At 39.8% G+C, this 13,742-nt stretch overlaps 1 protein-coding gene and 1 long non-coding RNA gene across 2 annotated transcripts in view; both read left to right on the top strand.

The window, feature by feature from the left end:
- Positions 1-13,742, top strand: part of LOC130201642 (gamma-2-syntrophin-like) — a 74,084-nt gene that overhangs the window by 54,416 nt on the left and 5,926 nt on the right. Inside the window, exons 13-14 of the mRNA XM_056426724.1 lie at positions 4,030-4,101; positions 4,360-4,569. Of these exons, the coding sequence (XP_056282699.1) occupies positions 4,030-4,101; positions 4,360-4,569 (282 nt within the window). The remainder of the gene's footprint in view (positions 1-4,029; positions 4,102-4,359; positions 4,570-13,742) is intronic.
- On the top strand, positions 1,026-2,415 carry LOC130201624 (uncharacterized). Its single transcript, XR_008833220.1, has 2 exons — positions 1,026-1,732; positions 2,089-2,415. It is a non-coding gene; the product is annotated as an uncharacterized LOC130201624 (long non-coding RNA).

The following is a 13,742-nucleotide window of genomic DNA, read 5'->3' as shown; positions in this document are numbered from 1 at the left end:
AGATCCCATGCGGCCAGAACAAAGTGAGCGTGTTGTACGGTCGTCAAAAATCCTGGTTCCATGAACTCGAGGCTTTCTCCAGCTGCTGGGTGTTGAAGTGCAGCGCCGGTCCGCCGGCTCTTTGTTGTTGGAGCACGGCTTCCCCGAGGCAGAGAGCACCGGAATGTGCAGCCACGGCATCGGGGCACGCTTTAACGGCACGCGCCCAGAAGACTCCCCTGTACACGCTCATTTGAGCCTCGAGGTGTTTGGAACACATTATTCCTCCACACCACGACAGGACGAGTATCTCCTTCAAGCCGCACTAGACTGGAAGGAGAAGGTCAAGTGCAGTAATTGTGACGTCATAGTTCAGTTATCAATCAATCAATCAAAATTGTATTACACTCAAGGTCCAGATAGTACAAAACATTAAAATATCATAAAATATATACAAAATCACAATTAAAAAACAAACAAAGAACTACACATGCATTTTAAATAGACAGATGTACCAGTGTTTCCACAGCTGGGACTGGTAGCGTGTAGTGATGCATTTTATATTTTATAAAAACATGATCTCATTTTCGGAGTCATCAACCCTGAGAAGAGAAGCAGTCAGCTACAGTGAGCAGTGCAAGGAGCAACAACGACGTAAACTGAGTGGATTACTATTATATCGTGCACAAGACTATCCTTATACTCTGGATTTCTAAAGACCTTCTACGGATGATTGGTACAAGGGGATTCTGAAAGTTCTTCCTCTGGAAGAGTTCACCCCCTCCATGACAAGGTCAAGGAATTTGTCAAAATATGGAATCCGGTCTCAGACGTGAAGGACCCCTCCGGGATGGACTTCACCCTGCCAGATTAAAAACACTGGTACCGATGCTGACTTGATTTGATCATGTAACCTTAAAGATGTAATTATGTCAGACTGGTGATGTGTGAGTGTGTTATTTGCTGTGGTTTATCTAATTATTTTCAGGGTGTCCGCGGGGCATTAAAAAGTCTTAAAAAGTCTTAAATTGCTTTTCCTAAAAATAAGGCCTTAAAAAGTCTTAAAAAGTCTTAAATTCAGATTGGCTTGGTCTTAAATTTTTTGGGTGTCATGTCATTACGAATATGAGGCAATCTGTTCCGCCAGGTCCGTATTTTGCTCCGGTCGCTCTGCAGCGTCTCTGGTGTCACCGGGGCCACGCCCCTTCTCTTAAAGGGGCCCCGCGTATTCAGTCCCATCAATCCCCTACAACGTGAAGCATCGGCTAGTTTAGAAAACATGGCAGGATGCAAGTTCAACAACGGCTTGAAAAGAACGAGTGTTTCTGGTCACGGTCGGTGAAATGCTTCTGAAGCTGCGTTGTGTGTCGCGAGACTTTCCAGCGGTGGAATCTCACGAGCAGAGCAAGAAGCACAGAGACTAGCGAAGGCCGCCAGCAGCGCGCGGGGCTAGCTCCTGCTCCGCCGCTAGCTGCTGCTCCGCCGCGAGCTCCTGCTCCGCTGCTCGCAACGACGTCAACGCTACAACGCTGGAGGTCACCGGAGGAAATCCAGCGCCGTGCAACAAAGAGCTCATCACCGAAGTCCAACAGGGCGCCGTGTTCTTCATTCTGTTCCACGAGACTCTGGACCAGACCACCGCGAGCAGACAGCTGGACTTCATGTGCGCTATTGGTGAAATGACCAGGTCCCGTCAGGATCCTCTGGAGCTCATGGGCCATGACACGCCCAGGACCTACTTCAGCATCTCAAAGTAAGTCTAACATAAATATATATGTATTAACTAACCTCATGTATATGAGTATGTGTATCATATAGTTAAGCTTTACTCATGTGTCAAGTTAATAACAGCTATGGATAGGCGCACTACACATTAATTAGACTAATTAAAAATAGTTTTAGAATGGTAGTAAGTAGAGTGGTGTTTACCTGTCAATATGTCTAAATAGTGTTCACTAGGCTCAAGGGATGGCTCACGTTGCTTAATTTGTAAAAATAGTTTTCATTCATATTTATCCAGTCTGACATTAATCTGAAGTGGTGGTGTCATGAAGAGATGTGTTGACTGTTGTTTGGCTAATGTCTGCCTTTTTTCTTTCTTTTTTCCAGGAGAATGGACCAAATGTCAACTGGAAGTTTTTATATTAATACAGTTTGAAAAGGATTGTTTTCCTAGTATATTCACAAAAGCTCAGGAGTAGACATGAACCTGTGCACAAACATCCATCACATAGAGACATAAGAACACACACACACACATACATTCTATTATGTAAATGAATTTGCATTTTAAAAGCAGCTGGAATTGTTATTTATGTTATTTTATAGATTTTTTTGTTGCCTGTATTTTTAAAATATATTTACTTGATATAAGCATTTGTTCATGGGACTTAAATGTTCTGAAAATTTATTAATAAATATAATTTACAACAGCAATGACATTTGTGTTATCCTTTTGCATTACATCACACTGTTAATTTTAAACAGACATCAGTGTGTTTACTTTGAATTAGTTTATTTAGATTAATGTATATTTCCATCGTAAGTTAGGTCTTAAATTTTATTTCGACGTGGTCTTAAAAAGTCTTAAATTTCACTGGTTTATTCCTGTAGACACCCTGTATTTTGTTGCAAATTTTTGGTCTGTTTTTTGTTCTTCACTTTTATTCCTCCTTTCCCTATTTTATCCTTAAAGTTCTGTCTTGTGAATTTGTCAAATCAAAATAAATATACAGTGGGTACGGAAAGTATTCCGACCCCTTTAAAATGTTCACTCTTTGTTTCATTGCGGCCATTTTCTAAAATCATCATCTAAATTCATTTTATTTCTCGTACACTCAGCACCCCATCTTAAAGGAATTTGTGCAAATCTAAAAAAAAAAGAAAAACTGAAATATCACAGTTTCCCATTCCGTACCCACTGTAAATCAGGAGAAACCAGTCAGATACAGTCAGGTCCATAAATATTTAGACTGACACAATTTTCATCATTTTGGCTCTGTACACCACCACAATGAATTTTGAATGAAACAATCAAGATGTGCTTTTAGAGCAGACGTTCAGCTTTAATTTGAGGGTATTTACATCAGGTGAACGGTGTAGGAACTACAACACATTTTATGTGTGGCCCCTCCTTTTTAAGGGATCAAAAGTAATTGGACAAACTAACATAATCATCATTGTAATTGTCAATTGTAATAATTGGTTGCAAATCCTTTGCGGTCAATGACGGCCTGAAGTCTGGAACCCAGAGACATCACCGGACGCTGGGTTTCATCCCTGGTGACGCTCTGCCAGGCCTCGACTGACACTGTCTTCACTTCCTGATGCTTCTTGGGGCATTTTCCCTTCAGTTTGCAAGTGAAATGCAGCTCCATCTGATCCAGGTCAGGTGATGGACTTGGCCATTGCAGAACATTACACTTCTTTGCCTTAAAAAGGAGGTGCCATGTATAACATGTGTTGTAATTCCTTCACCGTTCACCTGATGTGGATGTAAAGACCCTCAAATTAAAGCTGAACGTCTGCTCTTAAAGCACATTGTGATTGTCTCATGGCGCCCGAACAGGAGATGTGACCTGATTATCACCGTTTATATAACCGTGCAGAGAGGAGAGGAAACATTTAAGACACCAGATGAACACAACGTGGAGTGGGGGATGGGCACCACGCCTACTGCTGCCCCTCTTACCTCTCTGGGTGGTGCAATTAGCTCCTCCATCACAACGTGACTGAAGTTGTTCTTCGGACATTGAATTACACAAATGATCAAATAACATGTCATGAGAGTTGTACGGAATTATAACACACAAAAAGATATATATAGATAGATATATATATATCTATCTATATATATATCTATATATATATATATGAATGTTATTGTTAAATTATTGCCAAATAAAATGATGTATGTAGACACACACACACACCTCCTGGCTGATTTGTCTTACGTGTTTGGATAAAGAGGTGCAGCAAAAGACAACCACAGAACTTCTTTTGATTGGTTGCCTCTTCATCTCTCGCTCCTTCATGTTTTATGTGTTTTAGCTCAGCGCCGGCGACTGGGGCCCAGCAGAAACAACGTACAACCTATATGAGGTTCTGTTCAAGGTCCACAAGGTGAGTTGAGAGCTGATGTGCATCGGGGACGTTACTTTCATCTGGGTGCAGACGGCTGCTTCTTCTCATCTTATCAGATGAAGTGTTTCAGGCACTAAACGGGACTCTCTTGACCTGAGGCCATCTTTGTGATCGACCAACTAGGAAATCTTTCAAGAAGAAGAAGAAGAAGAAGAAGGAGGAGGAGGAGGAGGCAGTAAAGAGACGGTGGGATCAGTCCCCAGAGCATGTCATCATAATGAATCCTCTGTGTTTCAGCTGTGGATGGCCGAGGACTGCTGGCTGCAGGCGAGGCTCTACTTGGGGCTGGAGCACTCGCTCGAGCAGCAGGACGTGGAGTCCCTGTGCTTCAGTATTCTGGTCGGGCACGGCCAGAGCCACACCTTCCGGGTGGAGCTGGCTACGGACCTGGCCGTCTGGGAGAAGTCCTTCCAGAGGGCCGTCTGCTGGGAGGTGCAGCGGATACGAGTCAGTATTTACATTTGTTTCATGGCAATTTCTTGTTTTAAGAGCTGACCTGTTTTTAGTTTGAAAATATAAAATAATAATAATCATACTTTGCTGAATCCTACCTGGAGGAGTTCTCAAAGCTGGAGAGCCTCACACAACCTCACAGGGTGACTTTGATGTTTGTTAAATTTAAGATCCCGGCAGTGTTTTGTGTGTTTAAAGGTGTTCAGAGCTTATGACATCATACACAAACGTGTAAAGATGCACAGAGGTCGCTGAGTGTGTCTGTGTGTCTGTGTGTGTGTGTGTTTGCTTGTGTCTCTGTGTCTGTGTTTGTGTGTGTGTCTGTGTGTCTGTTTATGTCTGTGTGTGTGTGTGTGTGTTTGCTTGTGTGTCTCTGTGTTTGTGTGTGTGTGTTTGCTTGTGTGTCTCTGTGTCTGTGTGTGCGTGTGTGTGTTTTTGTGTGTGTGCGTCTGTCTGTGTGTGTGTTTGAGGGGGGGAGGTGTGCGTGTGTTTGTGTGTGTGCGTGTATGTTGTAATCTGTGGCCTTGATCACAGCGCAGTGTTGTCTTTGTGTAGTTTTTTACAGATGTGCTCTGAACTTAATCATCCGTGATGATTCCTTGTGAAAGCGTCTCACCCCGGTGAGGCCGGCACTGACGACTTCTGCGTCATGACGTTAACTATTGCAACGCTCTGCGACGCTAACGACATGTGTTGACCTTCACCAAATAAACGGTCAAACGCAATTATGAAGTGCGATTTATAATTTGAGCTAAAGTTCACTTTGTGAATGCATATTTCTTGCAAGCAATTTGACTATTTAGTAAATAACAGACAACTGAAGCATGGGCAGTATGTAAGTTAACATAATGGAAAACAATATATAATCAGTTTGCATCCAGTTGTAATAACTAATAATATTTAGGGGCATCGTAGCACTTGCATCTGCTGTGTGGTGAAATGTCCTTTATGCATCTTTACGGTGTTTTCATCAGAATGTTAATGTTATGACCCGACCCGGGGATAGAGCTGCACGTCACTACAGGATGGTTCTGTTAAGGTTCTCCCTTACCTACAGATTGTACATTGTAAGAATGATCGGTGAAAATCTAATAAAGATTTTTAATTCGGTAACGCCCTAAAAGTGTGTAAAATAAAATTCAACTGAACCTGATAACCAAAATGGTGAGATGTGATAAATACGAGTGTTCTCGGCCTCCGTATATTGAACAACAATCCTCTGAAGCTACACGCTTATTGAAATTCAAAAGAACAAAAACAACTTTGAATTATCCTTCAACACCAGAGTCATTAAGCTCAAGTTCAAATGACTCGGATAAATACATTTACAATTACATACATCGTTACACGATTTCTATTCCACTTACACGGTCACGAGGGTCTAATCACACACAAGCCGATACATGGATTTGCCGTCCTTTGTAATTATGCCACTTTGTGTTTATTGAAATGTGTAAATATCCTTATTGACAAGTAAACAAGTTCCCTCTCCATTATTAACGATGAGTGTATAAAGCAGCAACACAGCCTAACGGACTAATCAAGACGTTTAGCTCGGGTATATATATATATATATATATACACATATGTGTAAATATACACATATATATACACATATATGTGTATATATATATACATATATATGTATGTATTTATACACATATATATGTATATATATGTGTGTATATATGTATATTTATATATATATATACATATGCATATCTATATATACACATACATATATACATACATTTATATGTATTTATATATATACATATATATATATGTATATATATACATACATATATATGTATATATACATACATATATGTATATATACATATATATATATATATACATATTTATATATAGATACATATATATGTATGTATATATATACATATATATATATATACATATATATATACATATGTACATATATTGCTAAACAAAAGGCAACCACAGATACGTCAGAGGCTTTTGCTTTTAATCTTTCAAATACTATGTTTGTTTGCAATCCACTTTTTATCTAATAATTTAGAATACAAGAACACTAAAAGACTACATAAGACGCAAAAACAACACAAATAAACGGAGGAATGTAGGCGGGGCGTATACTAGAAATATCATGGAATGGAAGTATATTAGAAAAGTATTTTAGAACGTTACGATTCCACAATAAGTCTTGATTACCCTGTAACAGCTGTATGTTCCTATTAGTATTCCTGCCCGCTCCCTCTGTGCCCGAGACACATTTCACATTCCCTTTGCGGTTGAATTAGCTCAATAATTAAAAGGAAAGAGTATCAAGTGTTACATAATTTAAATGGAATAATAAACCTGCGTCCATCTACCAAATATTATAGTATCCACCGGATTCACCTTCCACAGCTGGTTTGAATAACTTTCCATACAACCAAAAAACACAAGTAGCACTTAGTGGATCATTTGGACTCTTTTTTTATCCGAAACGCATCCCCGACTGAAAGTACCGTACGCTCGATGCCGAGCACACATGTGTGGGCTTCCTCGCTGAATGCATAACTTCAAATATTTAAATATTTCTCTGGGATTAGCAGTTAAAGCTCCCACATTGCCACGATCACACATTGTATTCAGGATTCAAGAAAAGTTTGCCACGTGTCAGCTCAGACTCTCCCTGAAATGTTATAATTTTACCCTTTTTATCCCAAAAAATGCTACAGATCCTGGGGGTTTTGGTACTCTGGACCCTTAAATAGGGACATTTATAAATAATACAAAGCTGAGAACCTGTCGGATGATATTTGAATCACCAGCACAACTGAAATCCTCTCCGGGTCAACATGGGAACCAGATTTAATGAAATGACTTCCTGCTTTACGGGCTGTCCTGTGGGGTCAGCCAGCACGACTCGGGCTCTTTAGCAGAAAGCGTCTCAGAGTCTGAGGAGCCGTGAATAATCCCTTTCCGGTCGAGGGACTCATGTGGTCACTGGGAGTTTAGTCAAGTCCTCGGGACTTAATTACATTCTCCAGTTCATTCTGATAACCGTAAAGCTTTAAAACGGCTCTCTCGGGACCGGACCTGTGTGTTTTATATACGGCGACATGACGTTTTTATTGGTGTGCCGGCGACGGCGGTTTGTTTTCATGTTGTCCGTCTGGTCCGTTTCCGGGAATGCTTTATTGAGAGGGAGCAATTTGGCTCAAATGTGCACTTGGACTCGGGGATTGATTACAATGTAGACTTCAAAGGTGAATGTGAACTAAAAAAACACATTTCTAGCAATGACTCAAGAATCCTTATGCTTATGATGCCAATTGTACATAAATGTACACTACCGTTCAAAAGTTTGGGGTCACTTAGAAATGTCTTTATTTTTCAAAGAAAAGCACTGTTTTTTCAATAAAGATAACATTAATCAAAAATACACTCTATACATTGTTAATGTGGTAAATGACTATTCTAGGTGGAAACGTCTGGTTTCTAATGAAATATCTCCATAGGTGTATAGAGGCCCATTTCCATCAACTATCACTCCAGTGTTCTAATGGTACATTGTGTTTGCTAATCGCCTTAGAAGACTAATGTCTGATTAGAAAACCCTTGTGCAATTATGTTAGCACAGCTGAAAACAGTTATGCTGGTGATATAAGCTATAACTGGCCTTCCTTTGAGCTTGAAGTTTGAAGAACAAAATTAATACTTCAAATATTAATCATTATTTCTAACCTTGTCAATGTCTTGACTATTTTCTATTCAATTTTCAATTCAATTGATAAATGAAAGTGAGTTTTCATGGAAGACACGAAATTGTCTGGATGACCCCAAACTTTTGAACGGTAGTGTATATACGAATATAAAGTGAAGACACTTTAGACATGGATGTAAAATGCAACGACTTTATTCTAGTTCTCCACCTCTTATGTTGGACTGACTTCAGCAAATGAGTTTCCTGGGTTAGTAGTACCGTTGATTAATGTATAGTCCATGTTAGGACAAATTGGTAAAATCAAGCCGTTTAATATACGTTTGATTGAAGTTTTTTCATCCCTAGATGCTTTTGTTATTGATATGCTGTCCTGGATGCAAACGGCAACTATAAGGACAGTGGACATCTCCCTGATCAGTACAGTTATTATATAAAATAATACAATTTCCCCCTCCCTTTGAGTGCCACCCACATAGTATAAAAAACAGGTGTACGAGTCAATCGAGACCCACCCAGACCACCGTCAGCATTACATCCCGATGAGGGCGCACCGCAAGCAAGATCACAACCACTGGTCCCATCACTGCCCCTTGTGGCCGATGGCGGAAAAAACACCAGTCAGAGTTGCAGTGGGCACGTTCCTTCCATCAGCCACAAGGGGCAGCAAAGAGACCTTTCCAGTTTGGCCAACTGGAATTAAGTGGAAGGTGAATTATTACGAAGCGGTGAAAGGTGGGAAAGTGAATCGTGTACCTGGACTTAAGTACCAACATGCCAAGGACGGCAGCAAGTATCAGAGGGACAAGGAAAGAACATTTATATTATAAATATGTCTCGTTACAGTGCCGAGCATCCTAGTGAGCTGCGTGTGTAGAGTAGGTCTGTAGCTGGTGTTACTTGGAGAAACCAGATAAGTCTTGAGAAAAGACCTCATTGTTAAAAGGGAAGCATCCAGACCTGTCGGCAATACATTTGATGAGTCTTAAATGGGGCTTAGGATGACATCACTGTAGACACCCTACATATACTGAAATAAGTCATATAGAAAGAATAATAATTCAGTGTATTGGCCCCACATTGACCTCTTTTCCTCAGCATGTATGAGGACAACATAATGTTCCAATTCATAAGCATTACTGCTCAAACAGTTTAAATATCTCATTAATCAGCGTGGTGTTGCTCTCGAGACGTCGGCATGAATACAAACTGAACAAAGTTGACATGAAACACTCCACCTGTGACCGCCGACACGCTGTTGTGGGAAAAAGTGCACGATCCACGTTCTGCAGACATTTCCCTGAGCACTGCATGGAAAATAAATGTGCCGCGAACAAACCACGAAGAGAGTGGACAGATCGGCCTTTTAAGAGCTGTAAACTCAGACTTCATGGCCGAGCAATTTCACAATGCTTTTGCTAATAACTCCACATGCAGAATTACAAAAGGTGAGTTCTGTTAATGCACAAGGCAAACGATTATGAACACGCAAGTTTCTAAAAAAAAAAAACACAATTGCTGATCCAATCACAGCTTATTGCGCGTCGTGGTTGAGCTCTATGAAGAGCAGGGCTTCATAATAGTTAATAATAAGTTGAACCGGCCTCTTTATTTGCCCTAACGTTCGATACGAGTATGCCACGGGGTGAGGTGAGGCAACAGCTCAGGTGCAGAGGAAACAAGCAGGAGTCAGGTAAAGGTGAACCCCAAAGCTATTTACTGAGGAAAAGTCAAACAAGGAACTCAGGCTAGAAGGAGAAGTCACACGAGAGATTAACACGGGGAATTCACAACAGGAATTAAACAACAGTTAACAATGACGGGTCTAAACAACAGGTAACAACAACGGGACTAAACAACAGGTATGAACAACAGGACTAAACAACAGGTAAGAACAACAGGACTAAACAACAGGGAACAACAACAGGTCTAAACAACAGGTAAGAACAACAGGACTAAACAACAGGTATGAACAACAGGACTAAACAACAGGTAACAACAACAGGACTAAACAACAGGTATGAACAACAAGACTAAACAACAGGTAACAACAACAGGACTAAACAACAGGTATGAACAACAGGACTAAACAACAGGTCACAACAACAGGACTAAACAACAGGTCACAACAACAGGACTAAACAACAGGTAACAACAACAGGACTAAACAACAGGTAAGAACAACAGGACTAAACAACAGGTAACAACAACAGGACTAAACAACAGGTAAGAACAACAGGACTAAACAACAGGTCACAACAACAGGACTAAACAACAGGTCACAACAACAGGACTAAACAACAGGTAACAACAACAGGACTAAACAACAGGTAACAACAACAGGACTAAACAACAGGTAACAATGCCAACAATCTGGCAGAGAAGAATGGGAGTATGCATAAGGGGGAAACCACAGGTGAAGGCAATTAACAATCAGGAGACACCTGGGAGACAGAACACGGCGTTACAAAGTGCAGCGTTGCCAGTTTCCTGTCCAATCTCAACATGAAGCCGATAAAAAGAAAAGAAAAGGTTCCCTCCAGCGTGACGGTTAACCCTTCGTGCACTGACGGTTATGTCAGCAGGAGCCTCAAGCGTCATGGCAACCGCCTCGACACACAAATCAGTGTTGAATTCAGACTTATAATTTATGATGTGTATTGCTAATAATGAGTGAGCAGGACAGGATTAACGCCTATGTATTCGCTGAAAACAATTATATTATTATTATTATTACTAATAACAAGTTATTGTGGTGAAAATTCGAGGTATTTCTCGGAAACACCGGCTTGAAAACGAGACATTCCTGGACCAACAGGACGTCACGTTTACGGGTTACGTCACTAAAGTTCACGACGTTTGTGCAAAGCTGGAGTCGGGAGCCAAGTTTCCATAAAATAATGCAGTTTGGTTTATTATCATTAATGAGTATGTCAGTGGTGAAGTATATTATATTCAGTACTGCCATGTTACGATTAGATTGTAAACTTGGCAGTGGATCCTCAGCTGAACATTAAATAGATTATCTCCTTTGATATATTTATTAATTATATATATTATATACAGTGGGTACGGAAAGTATTCAGACCCCTTTAATATGTTCACTCTTTGTTTCCTTGCAGCCATTTGCTAAAATCAAAAAAGTTCATTTTATTTCTCATTAATGTACAATCAGCACCCCATCTTGATGATAAAAAACAGAAATGAAGAATTTTTTGCGAATTTATTAAAAAAGAAAAACTGAAAAACAAGCAGCCGGACAGAAAGGACACGTGGCCCTGGTTCACTGGAACAATATCAAGCCCCGATGCAGGACTCCTCTGCTGCTCCACACAACTATAGCTTCAAAGGGGGGATGATAGTATGATAATATGATAATATGCAGCGTTTGAAGCTGCAGTCACTCGGTTAGCTTGTCGCCGGCTAATGGGGCTGAATCCACTCTGGATGTCACATAAATGTCAGCTGTCGGGTTGTGAGTGACATTCAGGGCCGTTTGAACATCTGGTCTAAGCAACTGAGATTGACGGGCATTGGATTTACAGGACTGTCTCAGAAAATTAGAATATTGTGATAAAGTTCTTTATTTTCTGTAATGCAATTAAAAAAACAAAAATGTCATGCATTCTGGATTCATTACAAATCAACTGAAATATTGCAAGCCTTTTATTCTTTTAATATTGCTGATTATGGCTTACAGCTTAAGAAAACTCAAATATCCTATCTCTAAATATTAGAATATCATGAAAAAGTATACTAGTAGGGTATTAAACAAATCACTTGAATCGTCTAATTAACTCGAAACACCTGGAAACACATTTTCAAATGTTTGATTTTGTTTTGCTGTTATAAATCTTTTTTTTTACTTGGTCTGAGGAAATATTCAAATTTTATGAGATAGGATTTTAGAGTTTTCTTAAGCTGTAAGCCATAATCAGCAATATTAAAAGAATAAAAGGCTTGCAATATTTCAGTTGATTTGTAATGAATCCAGAATGCATGACATTTTTGTTTTTTTAATTGCATTACAGAAAATAAAGAACTTTATCACAATATTCTAATTTTCTGAGACAGTCCTGTATGTTAAATATAATAAATAATGAATGTAATGAAATGGGTATTTAGATTTCACATTCATGAAATCAGATTAGTGTCTCATGTGCCAATATATTGTTGTATTTGAATGATTTGTTTATCTGGAGAACTGGCATGGGCCCACATCAGTGTTTAATAACTCTGTACTCGAAAGTAAGTACACTTCTCTCGATGTCAAATATGCACACACATACACACACACACACACACACACACAAACACACACTTATCAGTATAAAGGAATGAAATATGATAACGAAGCATTTTTTCAGTCTTAAAGATGCAAATGTGGGCCCCCTTCCTTTGGGAAACCAATGAAGGGGATGAAGCATTTAAAGTTGCTTGTTCTCCAGCCAATTAGGCGAGCGTCCTGTGGCGTCTGAGGAACACTCAACACAGTCCAGCGTAGGACAACCTTCAAACTCACGAGATGTTACGTAAACATTGCTGATGGGGTAGAAGTCGGGGGTATAACTGACAAAACTGTCCAGTCGGCGTTTTCCCTCTCAGATCCCTCTCCCTTTGTCTTTGATATAATCAGGAGAACACTGCTGCTAGAATGAGGAAACACTGAACTCATTTAACTCGTTCTTTCTCCAGAGAAAATGTGCTCCCATCGTTCTTAAGAAACCTTTGTCGGACTCTCTTTCCCCACGTCTATTATACATTAATAAATAATGAAAAGCTTCGATGCACATCAATGGACGGTTTCCAATGAACATAATTGGTGATTGATCGTGTTATTTATAGGCGCCCAGTCGGCTTATTTCAGCACCCTAGGCAGATGTCATATCCACTGCGAGGTGTCGCTGGTTCTGCTCTGAGGAGGGAACATATATTCTCCAGGACCATGTAGGTCTATTTTCAGAGAGTGACAAGCACTTCTTTAGTTGCTGTCTTCACGGAGCTGTGCAGTAGTTTGGAGCCAGCATCTTTTTTCTGTGTTGTTTTTCATCCTCTACTGACTTAATATGTCATCTTGTTTGGCTTTCAGTCCCTGCAGAGGTACCTCCACTTCAGAGCTTTTGAATATATATATATATATATATGTATATATTTTTTTACGGTTTCAAGTCAGGTGCTCCTCCTTTCTTCGACTTTAGTTTCGGCATTCTTTACTTGATCCTCCTAACTTCACGACTCTGCAGTCTCGTGCTCTATAATGTGGATCGGCATGGCGTTTGTCAATATAAATTAAACACACACTTTCAATTTAAGGGATGCGTCAAATTATAATGATAGTTTGGGTCTTTAAAAAAAAAATCAAATATTATATTGGTTTTTAAGATATGCACATGCAAAGGAAAAGATGTACACATTGTATGCATACAAAGGTACTCAGACAAAAAACAACAACAAATAAATATAAGTAAAAAAATAT

The sequence above is a fragment of the Pseudoliparis swirei genome, chromosome 11 (assembly GCF_029220125.1).
Source record: "Pseudoliparis swirei isolate HS2019 ecotype Mariana Trench chromosome 11, NWPU_hadal_v1, whole genome shotgun sequence".
Lineage (NCBI taxonomy): Eukaryota > Metazoa > Chordata > Actinopteri > Perciformes > Liparidae > Pseudoliparis > Pseudoliparis swirei.
This window is presented reverse-complemented; position numbering and strand designations above follow the sequence as displayed.